Genomic DNA, 21,087 nt, shown 5'->3' with positions numbered 1-21,087 from the left:
ATTGCGTATAACAAAGAAAAACGAGCCCTTAAATTTCCACTTCTTTCCTTCATTCATAGCGAGGTTCTCGTTCTGGCAGACTTGATGCTTTCAGGTGGTATGCGAGGGATTATTGGTCAACTGCCAGCTCGTAATATAAGTCCACGTGCTACGTGACGCCAACAGGCAGAAAAAGAGTGTTCCACACTCGCCGTTATGGCTACTGGCGGCGCTGACTAACGCTCCCACGTTTAAATACACATATATACCCCATAAAGTGGCGGGGGGATGGCCGCCGCGTAGCTCAGTTGGTAGAGCATCGGACGCGTTTATTCGAAGGTCGCAGGTTCGGTCCCTGCCCGCTGCAAGCTATCTTTTCGTCCACTTTTCTTTCTTCACATTACACTACATTTACTAATAAAACGGCCCCTATACTTTCCTTGGCGTTATTGTCTGTTAGTTTCCCTTAATATTGTGTATAACAATGAAAAAACGAGCCTTAAATTTCCACTTCTTTCCTTCATTCATAGCGAGGTTCTCGTTCTGGCAGACTTGATGCTTTCAGGTGGTATGCGAGGGATTATTGGTCAACTGCCAGCTCGTATAAGTCCACGTGCTACGTGACGCCAACAGGCAAAAAAGAGTGTTCCACACTCGCCGTATGGCTACTGGCGGCGCTGACTAACGCTCCCACGTTTAAATACACATATAACCCCATAAAGTGGCGGGGGGATGGCCGCCGCGGTAGCTCAGTTGGTAGAGCATCGGACGCGTTATTCGAAGGTCGCAGGTTCGGTCCCTGCCCGCGGCAAGCTATCTTTTCGTCCACTTTTCTTTCTTCACATTTACACTACATTTACTAATAATAACGGCCCCTATACTTTCCTTGGCATTATTGTCTGTTAGTTCTCATTAATATTGTGTATAACAAAGAAAACGAGCCCTTGAAATTAACACTTCTTTCCTTCATTCATAGCGAGGGTCTCGTTCTGGCAGACTTGATGCTTTCAGGTGGTATGCGAGGGATTATTGGTCAGCTGCCAGCTCGTAATACGACTAAGTTCACGTGCTACGTGACGCCAACAAGGCAGAAAAAGAGTGTTCCACACTCGCCGTCATGGCTACTGGCGGCGCTGACTAACGCTCCCACGTTTAAATGCACACATATACCTTATAAAGTGGACGGGGGGATGGCCGCCGCGGTAGCTCAGTTGGTAGAGCATCGGACGCGTTATTCGAAGGTCGCAGGTTCGGTCCCTGCCCGCGGCAAGCTATCTTTTCGTCCACTTTTCTTTCTTCACAATTACCTTACATTTATTACTAAAAACATCCCCTATACTTTCCTGGCGTTATTGTCTGTTAGTTCCCATTAACCACTGCTATGTAACATCGCTATGCGGGTACCTAAGCACCACTACACGTGTAACACCGCTCCGCGTGTACCTAACCACATGTACACCTAACACCGCTACACGTGTAACACAGGTTCTGTGTTTTGGCCAAGAAAGAGTGTGATTTTCTTGGATAGCGATTTGCATCGATAAGATTAGCGCAGTGCTTCAAAAGAGTGTTTTTGCGCAGGTTCTGTACGGACCTAGGAGGAGGCGCTTATTTTTTTAATATTAAATGCCAGTAGTTAGTAGCCACCTGTGTGTCACTGTCTCTGCTTCTTCTGCCTCTCATTTTTCCTATTTCCTCGTTTTAGTGGCATTGTTCAAGTGTAGCTACACGTGTCGAGCTGCCATGATCTATCCCCCCTCCCCCCCCCCCCCCCCCCCGCGAACGCTTACTGTATATACTCTGTAAAAAGATTAGGTATAGTTTCTTACTAATTCTATGAATTTTCTATGTGCAATAAAGTTGTATAAATAGAGGATGTAAGTGAGCCTCAGACAGGCTGGCCGGCTTTTCGATAGATGGACTTATCTTTGTCGAAAGGCGCCTCGTCATTCTTGGCGGTAGCCTTAAGTCGTTAATGGTTGACGTCACGTGTTGTAACCAACGTCAGTTTCCTTTCAACGCACACGTGAAATCTCTTTGGAGATCAGTATATTCTCTGCTGAGAGTCGTTGGATTTACATCTCTCCAGAAGAGAGTTCACGTGTCTGTTTAAAGAGAGTTATATATATATATATATATATTATATATATATATATGTTGTGTGTGGTGTGTGTGTGTGTGTGTGTGTGTGTGTGTGTGTGTGTGTGTGTGTGTGTGTGACAAGTCAGGACCTTACAAAAAAAGAAGAAATGTCAAAAGACTCGTTCTTTTTTCTTAGGGTGTAGGGCGAACCAATCTGTTGGGTTCTATAGTTTCCATGCGAACCTACTACCATTCAATTAATTTTAGATAATCCTCCGGCCGGTTCAATGGACCCTCTTCTGTAGTAAGCTTATGCTCATATACACTGAAACCGTTAACACGTCCTCATTTAAACAGCTAAGCTTTTCTTAGTCAACATTTCGTAACGCTTAGTGCTGGAGGCGGGCGTATGTCAAGAACAGCAGCAGCGTTTGCAACGCTGCTTGCGTTCCAGCGCAGCCGTTGTAGTAATACTCGTTTTGGGCCAGTGGCCGGGTGGTATGGGCCTTCTTTACTAGGCCACGGCCGCACTGGAACGCTAGCGTAGCGTTCAAGCGCAGCTGGGAATGAGCACACCGTCGCGCGGGATCCACATGGCTTAACCTGAAGAACAAGAAAAAAAATTACACCATCTCCCGCTAAAGGGGACCATGAGGCGATGCGAAGCCGGAGCACTTGCACGATCGCGTTCCGTTGGCGTTCGTTGGACATGCTACCGACCTCGCGTCGTGGAACGCGAAGAGGGACGCTACGCGCGTCGTATCTTCCATCTAGCCTGGCCGTTAATTCTCACAGGGCGAGCGGGGAACGCGGTCGACAGGCGGGCCGAGGAGGGGGCAGCGTAGGAGAGGAGAGAGAAGGGGAGGGGACGCGCATGCGCTCGAGCTCATCGCGGCGTTGCGCAGGAGAGAATTTCGGCATGTCTAGCCCGCGTTTCAGAGGAAGAGTGGAAAGGGGGAGGGGAGAGGGGTATGGGAGAGGGGGAGGGGAGAGGGAAAGCGGGGAGGGAAAGGGGAGAGGGTGAGTGGAGATGAGGTGTGTGGAGAGGGTATGCCCATGCACAGTAAGGCTGGTCACGCCGCACACCACCGGATTGAGCTCGGCCTTATGATACTTCGCATCTAAAAACAAAGAAATCTCTAGAAAAAGCTGGTTATAACGCAGCCGTTTGCAAGAGCGGAAAGGTGTTCCCCATCGCGTAATTAACATAGAGCGTCAAATAAAGATCACTGATGCAACAGAGAAATACACTGAAATTGCTTGCAAAACATAGAAATACTTAAGAGGACTTGCCAAAAAAGCATAGAAAGGCTATAGCTTGACGAAAGAAGGCATCAGCTTGGCTATGTCGACGGATTTCACGGAGTGGAGCTGGCTACATTTTTTATGTTGTTTTAGTTTTGTATGTTTTTTTTTTGGGGGGGGGAGGGATTTCTGGACAACCCTAATCGGCGGTGAATCTGGCGTGTTCCTCGAGGAACTTGATGTTGCTAGGCGCTAGCGCTTTGAAAAGGACGACTCAGAATACTGTGTACTCTTCTATGAAGAGCAGGAGCAGAAATATGTTTTCTTGGGCAACAAAAACAACACAAAACTCTTGTCAGCATGAAGGCTTTTACAGCGTCGACGCTTACGAATGTTTTACTCGCCTGTCATCTGCCGGAACCACGGCAGTCCCCCGGGGAAACTTGCAGAGTTCTGCAGTAACGCTTATGCAGAAAATCTGTCAGATTGAAAGTTCAGACCACGCCGTTTGCGGAGTAAGCCCTTTAGGTACAGTTTCGAACAGAACAATAAAAATAAATTTCACAAACGTAAATCATGGCTCCTCAAGAAATGGCCGCCGCAGGAGCACCAGCATTAATTCATTCATTGGACCTGTGTAACGTTTTCGCAAACAGGCCGGTATCTCGTTATGCTTGCCCCTCATTTCACACATCAATTGCAACCCTGTTGAAGCTACGCAAAGAGTTCGGTCAGCAATGTCTATAGCTCCGCGCGTGTCGTAGTCAGCTTTTGTGGCTGCAAATGCCGGTGGAAGCTGAAAACAACCAACGCTAGCTAAATGGTGTGGAACAACATATTGATAGCCGTGTATCGGAGTTTATTTCTAATGCACAAAACATCTGCATGCACTACTCAGCCTAAAAAAAAAAAGAAAAAATAAAGACTATAGGCGACCTTAATGTTCCATTTAGGTGTGTTTAAAGACGCTATCCCCTAGTGAACATTTGGTTCAGTTGGGTAGACTTCAGAGTGAAAGAAGACTGTTCAGCTGTGGGTATGTGCCATCTTGATGGAAAAGACCCACAAGAAAGCACTCTTCCCTTTCAGTGAAGTCACTGAATTAGAGAGAAAGACTCTTTAATAGAAAAACAGAGATTTTTTTGCCAGCGTCTATATGCTGGCATGCTGTTCTGTGTAGAGATGGGGAATGGGATTAAAGGAACTCATTTAGTGCGAGAAGTCTCGCTAGCCTCTGCAGTGTTGCACCTGATGTATGACACGGAGTACAGTAGGACTTCTGGTATTTTAAGAATGTGAAGGTTAGTGGTATCCTTTACGTGTACGCTGTAAGTGTCGCGATAGCAGTTGAACAGGCGCTCGACGCCGTGGGCGGCGTCGCCGCTGTGCTGTCCCGCGACCGACGCGCATGCGCATACTGAGTGGGAGGTGGCTTACGGGCCTGTTCGAGACGCGAAGTCCGTTTTTATCCAAAAACGACGACTATAGTAGTCGTTCTTGGATCCCACTTTGGGACGTTGACGAGGAACTGGGTACAGTTGAATCTCGTTATAAAGAACACTTATACAACGTATTGATGGTTATAGCGAACTAAATACAATCTTTGGCTGGTTTCGCTTCACGTCAATGACATTTAATCCTCTTATAACGAAACCGAAAATGCGAGAGCCGCCGCGATATGTAATGAAGAAACATTTGGTTCGCGCGGGGCTCGAAACTCAAAAGGTAGCATAAAAATTGGGGGGACGCTTAAGCTTCGCCTTTAAGAGTTGAACGCGATAGAGATATCCTGCCCCTAGTGCGCACTTCGAACACTACGAGTGTTTAACAGAATGCGCGCACTAAGGTGCGTGCCTTATGTAATGGGTAGCATTCTTTAAACCAAGGGCAATTATGCGCGAGAAACTTTTACGAAGTTGCGTTGCACCCCCTACGTGGTCTTAAAGGAATACGCGCAGTAATGTGCCTTCTGTAATGGGTGGCTGTCATTAAACCACAAAGTCGTTATGACAATGACATGGTGTGACGCCCGATGGCAATGTACGCTTGTACCACGCAATATTACTGCGACATTGCATCTCGTACTGTGACACCTGCATACAGGACGCGTATTTTGGGAAGCGTGAATGTTACTTTCAGTGCAGCTCCAATCAGAGGCGTGGCTGTGTGGTAGAACACCTGCTTGCCACGCAGACGGCCTGGGTTCGATTCTCCCTCGGACCCAACATTTTTATAAGATGCGAAGTATCTTAACGCGGAGCTCAATCCGGTGGTGGTATGCGGCGTGACCGCCCTTACTGCGCATGCGCATACCCTCTCCACACACACCTCCTCTCCACTCACCCTCTCCCCTTCCCCTCTTCTATACCCCTCTCCACTTCCCCTCCCCCTTTCCACTCTTCCTCTGAAACGCGGGCTAGACATGCCGAAATTCCCTCCTGCGCAACGCCGCGATGAGCTTGAGCGCATGCGCGTCCCCTCCCCTTCTCTCTCCTCTCCTACGCTGCCCCCCTCTCGCCCGCCTGTCGACCGCGTTCCCCGCTCACCCTGTGAGAATTAACGGCCAGGCTAGATGGAAGATACGACGCGCGTAGCGTCCCTCTTCGCGTTCCACGACGCGAGGTCGGTAGCATGCCCAATGAACGCCAACGGAACGCGATCGTGCAAGTGCTCCGGCTTCGCATCACCTCATGGTCCTCTTTAGCGGGAGATGGTGTAACTTTATTTATTTTATTTGCAGCTTTTTTTATTTTTCGGTCACGGACAAGATGATGATTTTTCGCTCACAACCAACGGTGCCGACGCCGACGGCGGAATTTCTGCGATACGAGCTCTTTAACGCTATCGCGTTAAAAAGCGAAAGAAATGTTGAAGGACAATTCACAACCACTTTTCTTTTTAATCGTTTGAAAAAGTTGCGGACATTTTCATTATCCAGCGCAAAGAAAAAAAAACGCATTTGACGAGTTGCGCAACGGTAGGAACTGAAGTTTGAAATGCCACAGGGTGACTAGCTTAAGATTAGATCGTTTATAGTGAGTTTGAAGCCTGGAATAATGCTTTTTTGTGTCTAAGAGGTATCGTGAGCTGCATTGGCAGCTTATGAGAGCCGATTTACATCGCTACTACCACAACGATTATCGGATATAACGAATTTACTTATGGTGCCGATGATACTTCGATATCGCTTGGTTCGACTGTACTTCATGATAAAGTAACCTAAAAAGTAAAGGTGTTTTTTCGTAATTCATTCTTACGCTTATTAGAATCATAATGTATGGATTCAATAAGGTGACATAAAAATATGGAAAGAAATGACAAAACCTAAGACATTTTGTTATGTTTTAAATTCGTTCTCCTTTCATTTACTGACTTTTCTTTCACAGCTTCTCTTACTAACAGAACGAGCGAAAGCCCAACCTCGGTCATGGTAATCTTGTTTGATTTTCCTGGGTATATTTTTTTTGTCAGCATGTGTCACACTTCGGTGCACTTGCATGCCTCGCATCACTGGGTTGTCTAAACGGAGTTAACAAAGTTAAGTCGGGTGGATACAGTTGGACTATTAGGTTTGGATGTCATGGTTGTGACTGGGGCTTGCCCTTTTTTCTTTTTCTTCTTTTTTTTTTGACGCTGCGACCTGCTGCCATATTTGTTCCTCTTATATTATCCATGCTTAGTTTCTGCTCTTGCGTAAGACCCGCTCACAGCACCAGATTGCTTATTACTCCACGAGTGTTGTAGCTGCTTCTCTTTTGACAGTCACACTTCATTCAATTGGATAGTATACGCTCGCAGCAAACACACCGGCGCATTCTAAACCCGAAGCAAGCACTGCCGCTGCCCGGAAACGTATAGATCGCGTGAAGACGTCGCATAGATACTCCAGCAATATTGGTAGGGTTTCGCTTTCGAAGGCAAGGTCTACACTACGTAAAAGCAACGAAAAGTAGGAAGAATGAGTGTCTTGCCACTTATAGGAACGACTGTTCCAATATATTATCCAAGTAAAACGACAAGAACAGGAGGTAACATGGATTAGTCAATCTAAACAGATGTTTTTGTTCTCAGCTGAAATGTCGATGGCCTTCGCTGATACGCCATGCTGATACACCATGCTGATACGCCATGCTGATACGCCATGCTGATACGCCATGCTGATACGCCATGCTGATACGCCATGCTTCCGATATGGCATCGTTAAAATATTGGAACGTTGCGATTTTGTACACGATACGGTGAAAGTTCTCGAGTTCATCTTGTGGTACTGCGATTGTCGGCTGGAGGTGTTATCCTCTCTGCACGGTTAATTGAAGCGTACGGGGGCTGCTCTTTTGCACTGGGTTGTTGCGGTGGAGAATGGCATGTAAAGCATGTTAACTTGGGGGTTGTGATTGTCGTATACGAAAGCATGCAAACTGTAAGTGATTTTTAATCCCCAGAGTAAAGAAGCCATTCCTTTGTACAACGTACAGCAAATGGCTGCTTAAACAATGCTCTTGCTTAACATGCGGATCGACGTCGCAAATATGCGCACCTGACAAACTTCTGTTCTATGCACATAAACAAACATCGCTTGTATTATCATTTCTTGGTGCTCGAGTTTCTTTTTCTTTTTCCATACTAGATGCAAGAAGTTTCCTTGCGTAGTAGACTTGTCTCTTTTCTTATCAACTAAAGCTAGAACACACGTTTAGATAATGAGAGTATGTACCAGAGTAATGAGAGTGCATAGTCAAATGTACGTTACTTGGACATCGCAATTGTGTTGCTGACTAAAGACGACGTTTAGGAAACGCAGAACAGTGTTTGAATCCGCAGAAAATTTCAGATCACGAGGGCACGTCGTACATGTCTACGAAACAGTCTGAAATTCAGAGGAAAAGCGTTACGCTTCTACGTAGCATTGCACAAAGCCATTAACGCTACCAGAACCATAGAAATGTGGATCGTTACCATGGCTAGGCAAAGAAAGGAATCACAAATGCGTGTGTGATGTGGGCTGGCCTGAATTGTGCAAGTCCAGATTGGCCGCTATTCTTCAGCGGCTGAGAATAGTGGTGTGCGGTGTGCTGTGCCTAATGAAGTCATTAAGGCAACGCAGCAGCTTAGCTTTATGTTGGTTTGCACATAACGCACACACTAACTTGAAGCTGGTATGGGAGGAAGAATGAATGGCAGGAAGGTCAACCAGATGCGCGAACGGTTTGCTACCCCACACTGAAGGAAAGGGATTAAGGGATGAAAAGATAGAAAGAAGCGGTGAGGGTACGAAAATTCGCTTTAGATTAAGCAACACTGCTGCGGTCCATGCATATACAACAGGTTGATTCGTATCTTGACAATCTGAGAGCATCAGAGGCAGTCAGAGAGCATCAGGTGTCACGTTCCATTGTAGAAATTGACACACGTCTCACCTCACCACTAAATTACAGTAGTAGACGGGTCACGGTGCTACTGTAGCCTTGTGAGTGCTGGACTTGAAGCATCCAGCATCTGTCGTGCAAACTGGTAAAAAAAAAGTGTATGTCAGCTTGCAGCCAACAACAGCTTCGCAGGCTGAAGGTAAAAAGAAGAGGAGCGGCTCTTCCAACGTGTGTTCTAACCATTGCGTCTGCGCATTAACAATGCTCTCTTCGTATGCGCAGCCAGGGCACCACGGGCAAGTCTTATAGAAAGTCCGCAGTGTGCAGGAAATTGCATTACTTAGTTCTCAATAAGTCATTAAAGGGGCTCGCACTGCCAATACTAGCGAACAAACCAAAGAGTGTTCGTTTCCTGTGCGCATTTCTTTTCTGTAGCTTCTTTTTTATTCTATGGCGCTCCCGGTCATTCAATTAGGTGGTTGTCAGGCGCTTAGACAAGTACCGCCGTTACGCATTCTGTGGGACGCCGGGTTGTTCTTCCAGAGATCTTTTCCAACGTTAGCAATACAGAAGCAATTTCGCCTTTAATGTCGTGGCGGGTTTAGTGTTTGCCTTTATTATTTTTTTTATTGCCGGCATTTAAGAAGTTGATGCAATATAGGAGGCATTGGCCATTCAGCTTCGCTGATATTGTAGTATTACGTAAAATTTAGCACGTGGCGCGAGAAAAAAATACAGCAGTGATATAATTTCTTATTCTTACAAAATACAAACAGCCAGGGGAACCTTACAGTTGAGTTGTTCTCTTGTCAAACTGCTGGCTTTCTTAACAACACTGCGATATCAACTATTACGTAAGAGAAGAGAAATAGGCGGTGACCCATACATAGACGCCAGCATCTTAAATACACTTACATAAAAAAATAATAAAGAAACGTCCGTCACGAGCGCCATACAAGAAAATGTAGCCGCGGAAACGCAAGAAAACATGAAACATGGAAAATTATGTGCCTTAGTTAAAGCAGTATTTTGCCACGATGCGAGGTACTGCTTTCAGTATCAGTAGCTTAGGTATTCCAGATTCCTCAAGGAACTGTAATTGTACGTTGGAAGCACTTTGAGCGTTGCAACATTTATGACGGCCATGCATCGTCTCCTATTCAGAGCACGTGACTATGTCGAAAAGCTTTTCACGGTGAGTATCGTGTTTCCTGTAGTGTAAGGAAGGCCCTTTATTTCTTCATAAGTCTCTTCACAGGCACAGCCACACTTGTGAAGTATTTCCAGCGATGTACGAGTTGCATTTCGTATAGGTTGTGCCAAGCGAAAGGTTTAGAATTGCTTGTTTGACTGAAGGGCTGATCAGGGACTCATTTGTATAGCGAGGGGTGTGTGAGGGCTTCGCATCTTCTATAACAGGGGCGTAGCCAAGGGGGGGTTGGGGGGGGTTCAACCCCCCCCCCCGAAATGTTTCAATTTTGCATGTGCATATATGCACGCACACATACAAACACACGCACAAACATGCATGAAGTATGGTTGAACCCCCCCCCCCCCCCCCGAAAATAATTTCTGGCTACGCCCCTGTTCTATAAGCACTTGCATTTTCTGCTTTACAGAGCTTGACGCTCTCATACTGGTGCAGCAGCGATAATACGCTATTTTTATGCGTGCGAATGCACCACATGTAATCTCGCCCTGTATTCCTAAAGTCGATCCTATAGCTAAATATTTTCATAAGAAAGGCCCGGTCGGCGAAAGCTCTGGAGGACTATCAATAAAGTTGTTACCAACCAACCAACGGGGGTTGTCTAATAGCGATAGCCAACACACCACGAGACATGTCGGCCGACCGATGCCAAATAACTTCTACGATTAAAGAACCTGCAAAATCAGATATTTGCTCTAAGAATCTTGAAGGTTCGCCCACCATTACTTTTCAAATTGTTTTTATTTTTACCAGGTCGGTAGCTTTGCAAATGTCGTTGTGTGTCGACATCGCACTGGCAAGCATTTGTTGAGCGTAGAACGAGAAAATTGTTCTAGCCACTCGATTTTCTTTAAGGCCGTAGCTGTCAATATTTTACAATCCGGGACACCTGTACCGCCTCTCAAGTGCTTCGCTGTCCTTCACAGGGTTGTTTAATATTCTCAGACAAAAGCGTTCACGAAAACGAAGAACAGCTGCATTCGAGTCTGGATAACTAAGGTGTATTTCACTGAAAGCGGCCAGGCTACCTAGCTACAAAGCATTCAAAGCTGGAATGGTAACTATAACGGGAGACGAGGCGAGGGCGAGGAAAGAAACATGACTGCTGCTTCGTCTTCTCTTGCGCTGCCATCGTCGGAACGAATCATTAAATAAAAGCCCTCTTGTCACCTCTGCTGTCAGGATAACGTATTGGGTGTTTTTACGTGCTACCCACGGTCACGATAAAAGACGGTAGGTGTGCAAACACGGACACAAGAGAGAACTCCGGACAACACAACCGCCATGTTTGCACGTCCACCGTCCTTTATCATGAACCCCTACAATCTAGCTTAGCTATCTGTCATTCTAACCCACAGCCCCTACTTTGACTGTGAATGACGCATAGGTCCGAGAAACCGCGCATGTCCCATTAAAAGGACACGTACGGGTACTCGGACCACAAGGTGCGAGAAACCTGCTCAAAGAACACAACAAGGCTGCCAAGGCTGCTGTAAGAATACTGCGCTATTATTACTTGTATGTATTAATTTTCCCTATATGCTCCCTTTTTTTGTTCTTTTTTGTTTTTCGTTCTCTTTTGCTGCGTATGCCCCTCCCCTCTATAATGTATTTTATACCCTCAGGGCACTGCAAATGAATAAATAAAGAACGCCTGTCTAACGCGCTCCTTTCATGTCCTTCGCTCCTTCCTCGCCCTGACAGACCTTCGGGGCGAGCCCTCCATGGGAGGCGGCGGACCCCGAGGCGGAGGCGGCGGCGTCCACCCGTCTCAGGGAGTCCACGGAGGAGGCGGAGGCGGCTCCCAGAGGTCGCACTCGTCGGCCCCTTCGCACCAGGCTCCTGGGTCGGCGGGTCGCCACGGGCCGCCACCGGAGGACCACTGGTCGTCGCAGCAGCAGCAACACCACCACCACCAGCAGCAACAGCAGCACCAGCAGCAGCACCAGCAACAACACGCCTACCAGCAGTCGCACCAGCAGCGGGGGCCCCCGCCAGGCTCGGGCGGGGGCTCGCTCGAGCCGTCCCACTACGAGCACCGGTCACCGCACGAGCAGCGCGCCGCCTCGTACGCGTCGCGGCCGGTCGTGGGCACAGCGCAGCGATGGTGAGACGCTCCTCCTGCCCGCCCGGAGACGCGCCTGCCTGCAGACCCGGCAGCTGAAGCGGCGCCGAGCGGTGACGCCACCCAGGAGGTCTTCGACCCCGGTGGTGGCCAACGGCAAGCAGTCGCCGGTGCCGGCGACGCCAGTTGCCGAGTCGCCGGTGCCACCGCCGGCCCTGCCGCAGCCGAGGCCCAAGAAGAAAGGCCGGTTCCGATTTCTGCACGCGCTCAAAAGACTCTTCGGCATGAAGGGAAAGCGTGGCGCTGCGCCTCCACCCGTGCCGTGAGAATGCATACCACCGACTTAGGGGTCCGAGGGGCCTGATACCTGAAGGTCTGAGTGGAGCGTCGCTCGCTTCGAGAGGCTGCTGGATGTGTTGTGTTCACCTGCACCGCCGGGTGTTTGGCGACAACGCTGAGAGCTCACGCCGTGGTCTCTACCTGCACGGCTCCGCTTCTTGACGGAGTGTGGGGCTGAGATACCTGGATGTCGATTGTTCGTCCTGCTTTGCTATGCGTTCGAGGAGGGTAAGGCTCTGGAAGTTCTGTCAAGTGATCGACGGGTCGTCAAGAAGGATCATGTTACGAGACATTGGAGTCTAAAGAAATGTGTGAAACCGGATTGGATCACGTCCTCAAAAAATGTATATTTGGATTTACAGGAGGAGACCTGCTGAATGACATCTACAGAAGTGAGGGAGAAGTGTAACCGCGGTGATATCATCATTCGCGATGTTGACCCACACGCTGCAAAGCAAGCGGTCGATTTGTTTAAGAGAAGTGAGCGAACACACTAAACTGGATACACCAGGACACTGTGGTCATTCGCGGAAGCTTGATAAAAACGCACGGTTCCGGGAACATTTCTTCCAGTAATAACTGAACAAGACTGTAGAAACTGATCACTCTCGTAAGCTGACTGGTTCCCATTCGTTCGAGTTCTGGAAATGTTGTCGAACCCGTCTACCTCTAGAACTCAGCCGCGAGCCACCGGCATCTATCAAAGACATCCACCAAACCCTCCCTCGATCAGACCAGGCACCAAAGGTTTTCTGCGGTCAAGATTTATTGTCGTTCCGTGTGTTCTCTTGAAGCAGGACGAACAATGCGATCCCGCCTTTGCTTCGTTCTGGAAGCGGTTTCTTGCTTTCTGCTCTGATAGTAAAAAAAAGAAAGCCCCCTTCGGTGGTCTGCTGGTGCCGATCAACATCTGCCGTTACCTCAATAGCCTTCATTTTCACCCTCGTTTGGAGCGTTATGCTTATGAGCGAACAACCTCTTCGTCACCACGCCGTCTGAGAAAACAAAAGGCCACATGCTCCATTCGGTGGTCGTCGCTGTTGAAACGTTTCGAAGAAAGAGATACTCGCCATCTTCGTGCGAAAGACACGGCCGTAAGAGAAACACGCCTTTCGTCGCAACATTGCTCAGCGAGCCATGGGCGTTGTGACGCGAATGCATCGCGGACGAGAGACTTTCGAAAACCTCCACCAAACCCTAAAAAGTAGACCCACCACCCACAACCAACCAACCATTTCCGTCACTTGCTGCGAGTACGCTGCGTCTATCAGCTGGGGCGTTAAGAAAAACGGACAACTTCCGCAATGGTGTCTGTTCGTGCGCGTTGTTTGTGCGCCTCCGGCAGATAACGGCAGACGCCAAAAAGAAAAGGAAGCCGCCTGCCTGCCTGCTAACCTGTATTAGCCCGTGTGAATTTGTTCTTCGCAAACAAACTTTTTCAAAGGACTTTTACGTGCATTATTTTACCTTCTTCGTTGTTCTCGGCGGATCCCTTCCTCCCCGTGTTCCCATATGAAAGCGTCGTTTCGAAGGAAGCATATGATCATATTTCAATGTACAAAGGAACTGTCTTAACTGAATTTTCATGTCACAGGTCCGCGCGTCATTGAGCTATACTATATACAATAGCAGCTGTGCGGTTTATGTGCTGTGGTCACCGTATAGTAGCAGTAAATGCCTACGCCGCACGCAAACACACACACATACACACGAATACACATGTCTCGTTGTTCGCACTGGGGCCGTTTTGTTGACACCAAGGTTTTGTCTTGTTCACACTCGTTTATCTCTTTTTTTATCCTTGTTTAGTTACACCGCGAGACGTTGTCTAATTGAAGCACTGAGTGTCGCCTTCATTAGCACTGTAGTCGGATACAACTTTAGAAATCCGCGGCATTTCCTCCTCAAAGGCAAGTGCACACAAGCCTGAACCAATGGGCACGCACTCCAACATGACGTCACGAGACGGGCGGCCAGTGACCCCGCCTTCGGAGAAGGGCAAACGCGTGTCCCCTCTGCCACACTCTGCCAATGACGCGTAGGTCGACGTGCTAAGCATGAGCGGGACTATTTCTTTAGTCGCGGAGGCGATCGGCTGCCGCGCTTCGGTCGTCTGGGCGGGGCCTCCCCGGACTTCTTAAGTTGTATCCGACTGTAAGTGAATCCGTACTGCTTATGTACATCGGTGTCTGTGCGTCACTAGCCATTCTTTTTTTTAGTCACAGCGTGAGACTAGGTGGAAAAGGTTATGCGTGCGTTCGGATTGGACGTCCGTGAGTAGCACAGCTCTATAGTTTCGGTCTCGAGAACCTGAAAGCGCGCGTGCGCAACACGCAAAGAGAAAGACTGTTTTTACCGGCCAGCCGTTTAGCGAAGAAGACGTGGCGTTTTTTTCTTAGGAGTTTAAAAAAAAAGAAAGAAGGGTCGCGAGACGCAATGAGATGATGAGAGCGGCGCCACTTTTGCACATATCCGCGGACAAGTCGCCCGCCCCGAGTGCGCATGCGCGCACGCCGATCGGTCGGCCACATCGCGCCCCCCATTTCCACGTGCCAACAGCGGACGATTCCGCCATCTCAGGAATATCGATCCGTATTCACCCCCAGCCGCTTTGCTATCGTAAAATCACTTCTAACTATGCGGACCTTCCCGACCTTTTGATTCTTTTCTGGCTTCTCCCAAGACGAATGGGGTATGATTGCGTTTTCGTGTTTGTCCGTGCGTGCCTGTGTGTCGGTATACCCTTGGCCCCTTCCCGTTCGGGCCTTGTCTTAAGTATCCCGGTGTTACGTACAGCTTCAACTTTCTGTTTAGGTTTAATGTTAGCTTCAGAAAATGGCAACCGTTTGCGAGACTTTCACCTGCACGTGAGTTGTTCACCGTCAGGGCTGGGTGCGTTTGACGAGACACAACACATTTAAACCGGGGGTAAAAAAGTACTGAACTCTCACAACGTGACGACGCGAATCTCGGTAACCGTGTTCGTGAAGATCGACCAAGCTTGATATGAGCTTTCGGTGCAGAATAGCGCAGTTCCAAATTTTCTGTCCTTAATTCGACTGCATTTCAACCTATACCCGGAATTCCGTCAGGGTAGTTCGAAATCAACTGGTAAACGTAACACCCTTCTCGTGAAAAAAAAAAAGTTCGTAATCTAAAGAACTTTTCCTAAGGCTAATAACAATACGCGAATGCGAATCGTGTTCGAAGTAATGTTAAAGAAAGCTCACATTAACTGATTACTAAGTGATTTCGGGGATTAAGTGCCTCTTGAGTACTCTAAACATGGACAGCGCAACCTTAAAATTGATGGCTTCGACAAGCTTCTCAGTACCAGCATTGGATCAGGTTCGCTTAGTTCTTGACCAAGCTGAAGCGTTGTTAAGCGCAATCTATAATATATTGATATTTCAATATGTTGATAGTGTAGCCACACTCTGCCAATGACGCGTAGGTCGACGTGCCATCTCACACGCTAGCTGTCATTGACCTTTATCGGTTAGCTCAGGAACAGATTATTTACAAAGTAAAGACAGTGTTTAGCTTTACGGGCAAACGCGTGTCCCCTCTGAGGATTCTTCTGTCTGGAAAGTACCAGCGTGTGCGCTCTTGTGCGTTCCCGCGGACGGTTGGTCCGCGTACTGATAGATTGTGGAAAACGCTAAGAGGGCTCAGAATGTACAGCATTGTCCACTGTAAAAGGGAACGCTCGAATTAGCGCCTTTCATACTGCTGGCCTCATAACTGCATGTGAGCGTGAAAACATTGTTCGTGAACGGCACTATAGTCGGATTCAACTTTAGAAGATTTCCTCCTCAAAGGCCGGATGCACACAAGCCTGCACCAATAGGCGCACACTCCAGACTGACGTCACGAGCAGGACGGCCGGTGACTCCGCCTTCCGAGAACATAGCCGAGTTCATGAGCGGGACTTTTCCTTTAGGCGATTGGCTGCCGCGCTTCGGTCATCTGGGCGGGGCCTCTCCGAACTTATTTTAAGTTGTATCCGACTATACTCTGTCAAAAAGGAGTCAGAACTGTCTACCACCGGCAGTCTTATGAAAATTAAGACACGTTTCCAAGAAAGCTGAATCCGGACATTCCCTGTGCGCAAGTGTTCCCTTTAGCACTGGACCCGTCTGTACTTGTCTTCTCAGAAGAAAAGCTTGCCTGCTCGAGCTTTAGCCGATTTTCTTAGAAAGTCCGAGCTAACGGTTATAAATAGTTTCGCGGTATAAAAAAGAATGTCGACCATGCTCGCTTCGGGGTTTCGCGAACTAGAAAAAAAGAGATAAATCCTGAAGCCGAAGCCTTGTAGAGTCGATAAAAAATGAGCTATCCGCCTTGCTGAAGCTTTGGTGCTAGGTGTTTTCCACCTAACTGAGCATAGAAGTTAGGTGCACTGTGTAGAAACCCTGCGACAAAGCAGCGTCGATTTCAGAGGAGACGGGGCGGCGGGTATCTTGACCTTGTTTTTCTTAGATCAATTGTACTTTTTATGAACAGTTTGCAGCTGCTAGCGCCATTTGCTTATGCTGGCCGCGTTTGTACATAAGGTCCTCAAGAATATCCCAACAAATGAACATTTTCACACACTATTACTACCTTTTTTTTTTCCTTCGTTACCTTTCCTTTACCTGCGCTCAATTACGAGCGCACGCTGGCAGACTTTAACGACGCTCAAACCGATTTAGCGGTCTTCCTTTTTCCACGTATGTCAACATCACTTACACACACCATATAAAAAGCTTTAAGTATTGATAGGATGTGAGGCGTAAGCCATGGGACATGCCTAGCCACCTTGTAAGAAATGTAAGAAACGGCTTAGTTAGCCTTCCAAAGCTTGTGGGAGACTGAAGCCACGACAATTTTATTACTTTTTTTCCGTAGCACGAGCATACAGATGAACAAGAGCCTGGCAATCCATGGCGCTACGAAATTGAATGCCTTGATATCCCTTTTTGCTAGCGTTGTTTCTTGTAATGTTTTTCCTTTGCTTGCAGAATGTTCATCTATAACAAATAACCTAATTTGACATCGCGATGATTATTCTACTACCGCAGAATTAGGGACCGTTTTCTTCACAAATGCATAGCCTTCATAACTCAATTCAGCCGTTAATTGAGGAGACTCAAGTTGATCGCGCCTTTCCTGGAATTTATTTCTTGCAATGTCTTTGTATAATGGATTGACTGGTGTGCGCGTTTAGCGAAGTCCTCGCGAAGTGTTGACTGAGCATGCGGAGCGTTCCTGCGGCATTGCGAGCTGCGTTCTGTGAGATATCGCTGTGTACAGTTAAGAGACTGGTGTGCTGTAATGCTACCTACGTGTGCTTGCCCTTCGCGTCGGGTTAAATATTGTTATATGATGCTAGGTTGGAACCTTATGGAAAAGCTATTTCTTGTTGGTGTCTCGAGTTGCCACGGCGTGTGTGCGGAGCCGGACAGGAGTAGTTGAAATGGTTAGAAAACGTCTCGTAAAATTTATATTTGCGACCATGCTTGAGAATGAAGGCGCCTATACGTGGTGGTCGCCGCTTAAGGTGGCTCGTGACATTAACAAAATGAAAAGAAAAAAAAACTATTGGCTGACCTTTTTTTGCTGCCATAACCACCACCACCACACCTCGACGCTTTCTATCAATTTTTATTTTTATTTTGTTTCCATTTTTTTTTTCTTTACCAGACGCCTCCTCGTAAACGCTTACCCCCCGCCGAACGCACCGAGCCGCTCACAAAAATACCCCATGTCTCGTCGCGCATCCAATCTCTTCTATAAGCACCTTTCTTTCTATATAATTCTCTATAGAATTCAAGCGGGTCGTGCATGTGAAAATATATATGGTATATCCTACGTGGGAGAGCGCCAGTGTTTGTCACATATCCTCTTTAAGAAAAAAAAAGCTCCCGTCACTGTCTCACAGTATCAAAGCAGCTGCCGACGTCATGTCATCCCGCCGCGGTTTTAGGTGTTTATATGCGGCTCGTCTTGCGGACGAGGACGTGTTGATTGCACGGAACTTGCGCTCGTATGTATATATGCATAGTATACAGCGTGACCCGGTGTTGCTGTTCTGTACACTGTCGAATTCCTCCATATGTTATTTTTTTGTCAGATTCCGTAATGGCGGCATCTTGAACCAATCGGAGAGGCCGCAGCGGCCCTCTGGGCCAATCAGAACTGACAAGATGGCGGAATTCGAGAAGATGGCGGAATAGCGGCGGTATCTTGCAGTGTCCAGGACAGTAACCCCCTGTTACGGACAGAGAAATGGAAGTGTTGCGGAGTCGAACCCGTGTCTCGAATGATCGCGAGTTAGCGCTACTGTTTATGGCGAGGGATATAGGCGACTGGGGATGTACCAGAGAATTCAAGAGGTCTCAATCCACCGCCACAGCCACCACACGTATAATATACATACATATGAATGTGCCTTTTTCAGTTGTAACCTCTCTTTACCCCATTCTTCGCTGGTGTGCAACGCGTGTCAGCCGTGTATCGGTAGCGTGCATAGAAAAAGAAAAAAAAGCGAGAGAAAGATAGACAAACAGGAAAGGCGGTGCATGTTTAGTTATAATTTGTTCTTTCTCGATCTATCATCTTCATTTTAGACGTGAGCACGCGAGCGCTATGTAAATAATGTTCACACGCAAAATACACCACATTCTTTTCTTTCTTTCACGTCCAACACATCATAAAAAGACACACACGCACTTAAACACACACTGAGAATGATGTACGTGTTCTTTTTTTTGTTTTTTTTTTCTTCGGAGAAGTTGACACCGATGCATTAAGTGTATAACCGCACGAGACGTATTGTGTATAAATTTTTCCGACGTGTCAAGGTGGCGCCTTCTGTCAGCCGTTTCTTTATTATTTTTTTTTTCTATGGTCCCGGCCGCGAAATGCGAGACCAGGTGACCCAACCGTATGCCGCAACTGCTGCTTGCATGCGAACCATCTGTTCCTTTTTTTTATGTGCAATAACAATACTATGGCGATCGGAAGGACGCACTGTGACTTTTAAAAGCTTTCGCGCAAATCTCTTGACTGTTACTCGCCCCCTTGTATAGATATCGCTATTTCTACGCTGCCCCCCTCCCCCTTATTGACATATAATAATGGCTTGCATTTCCGCGTCTTCTCTTTTTTTTCTTTATATGTCGTTCTATTTAATAATCGCATGGCGCGTGGCAGTACATACATAACGCGGTGAGGTCGAGAATTCTAGTGCTTGCCTTTCGCGTTGTTTCTTTTTTTTTTCTGCTTCTTCTTTTGCTGCGCTTCAAAATTTGTTGCCACCCGACCCGCCTTCAAGTAAAGCGTTCGAAATGGCTCTGCATTAACATGTTTTTAGTTCTAGAAAGCGACTACAAAAGATTCTTTGACAAATCTATTTCGCCGAGTACAAGTCTGGCGTTAGCTGGTCCAGGGAAAGAATTGTGAACACATACCATCGGCACTTGCTGTACATAGTTTATGCACGGTGGCTGTCGGTTTTGAGTAAATCGAAGAAATTTACTTAGATGTTTGAAAATTTAACACATCTTGGCACTCGCTGCGTCGTCTCTAAAGTAACGACATCCGTAGGTTTGTCCGACTCGATTAAATGAAATTGCAAAGGGCTTCGAATGGTTCACGTTTCTTTTTTCTTTTTTCTTTGAAGGACCAGACCGTCGTTGTATCGTGGCTTGGAAGAAAGCTGGCAGGGTATTACAGTGAGCAAGGAGGAGATATCAGGTGATCTGACACCTGATGTGCGCGCAACAGATGAATGAGAGTGCCGCGATTTGTTTGCAGATGACGATGAAAGGGCGAAATGTTTGGAAATGTTCTTTTGTCTAATAGATTGCTGTTGCTTGCCAAAATTGCGGCTAGTCGGATGTTCACAGAGCGTCAGAGAGAACGATAATGCACATTTTGAGTTTCGTTTGTCGCTGTTTTTAATGCTTGTGTGACTCATTAAGTGTTCCAAGTTCTGCGCTTGTGTCGCCAGCATCGTGGATGTTTGTTGAATCACTGTACGCGCTATCAAAGCACCCTTCTTTTTTTGTTGCTAATGTTTTTTTTTTTTTTTTTGACCGGGGAGTGAGAGACTGTTTATATGATGGTCCTCCACATGAAGAAAAAAAAAAGGAATCCCCAGTGCATCTTGTTCTCAGTTGGACATGAACTTTGTCTCAAGGTTGTGCAAAACTTGAAAACTCCTCTCCTCCTCATCCACCTCCCTTCCCCTCTTTTATTTCCCGTGCTGCTGACATTTCACCAGGTTTCATCTTTCTCAAAAACGGTGTCGCACATTCCGCAATAAAAAATGAACTATGACGAAGAAAGAAAGTCGTCTGTACCCTGTTTGTTTATCTCACCCCCCCCCCCCCCACCACCACCACCACCGGCCTTTCTATTTACAGCAGAGTTGTCCTTGCGGACCATGCGCCGGCCGGTGTCGTGTGGGCGTCCCGTGACCAGAGGGAAAGGAGGAGTCTCCTGAGAGGGGATAGGGGAGGAGGTCACGTGATCAACCTCGGATAGGAGTGTGACTGAATGGGGTACGAGAGTTGCGGCCGCGGTGGAACGGTACCAGCGCGGCCATGCATGTTAGGCACAGCAGTAGCCCCTGCAACACTGCTTGCGTTCCAGCGCAGATGTGACAGTAATGCCCATTTTGGCTGAGTGGTTGGATAGAGTGGTACGCGGCCACCCTGGAACGCTACCATAGCGTTCAAGCGCTGCCGTGATTGAGCATATCGTCACGCGAGATCCGCGTGGCTTAGCCTGAAAAACAAAGACACAACAAAGAA

At 47.5% G+C, this 21,087-nt stretch overlaps 1 protein-coding gene across 1 annotated transcript; it reads left to right on the top strand.

The window, feature by feature from the left end:
• Positions 1-6,693: 6,693 nt before the first annotated feature.
• LOC119393590 (serine/arginine repetitive matrix protein 1-like) lies at positions 6,694-20,623 on the top strand. The gene is made up of 2 exons (XM_037660700.2): positions 6,694-6,736; positions 11,587-20,623. The coding sequence occupies exons 1-2, from the start codon at positions 6,734-6,736 to the stop codon at positions 12,271-12,273; spliced, it is 690 nt and encodes a 229-aa protein (XP_037516628.2). The 5' UTR covers positions 6,694-6,733; the 3' UTR covers positions 12,274-20,623.
• Positions 20,624-21,087: the final 464 nt, after the last annotated feature.

The sequence above is a fragment of the Rhipicephalus sanguineus genome, chromosome 1 (genome assembly GCF_013339695.2).
Source record: "Rhipicephalus sanguineus isolate Rsan-2018 chromosome 1, BIME_Rsan_1.4, whole genome shotgun sequence".
Lineage (NCBI taxonomy): Eukaryota > Metazoa > Arthropoda > Arachnida > Ixodida > Ixodidae > Rhipicephalus > Rhipicephalus sanguineus.
The sequence above is the reverse complement of the archived record's forward strand: the minus strand, read 5'-3'. Positions and strand labels throughout refer to the sequence as shown.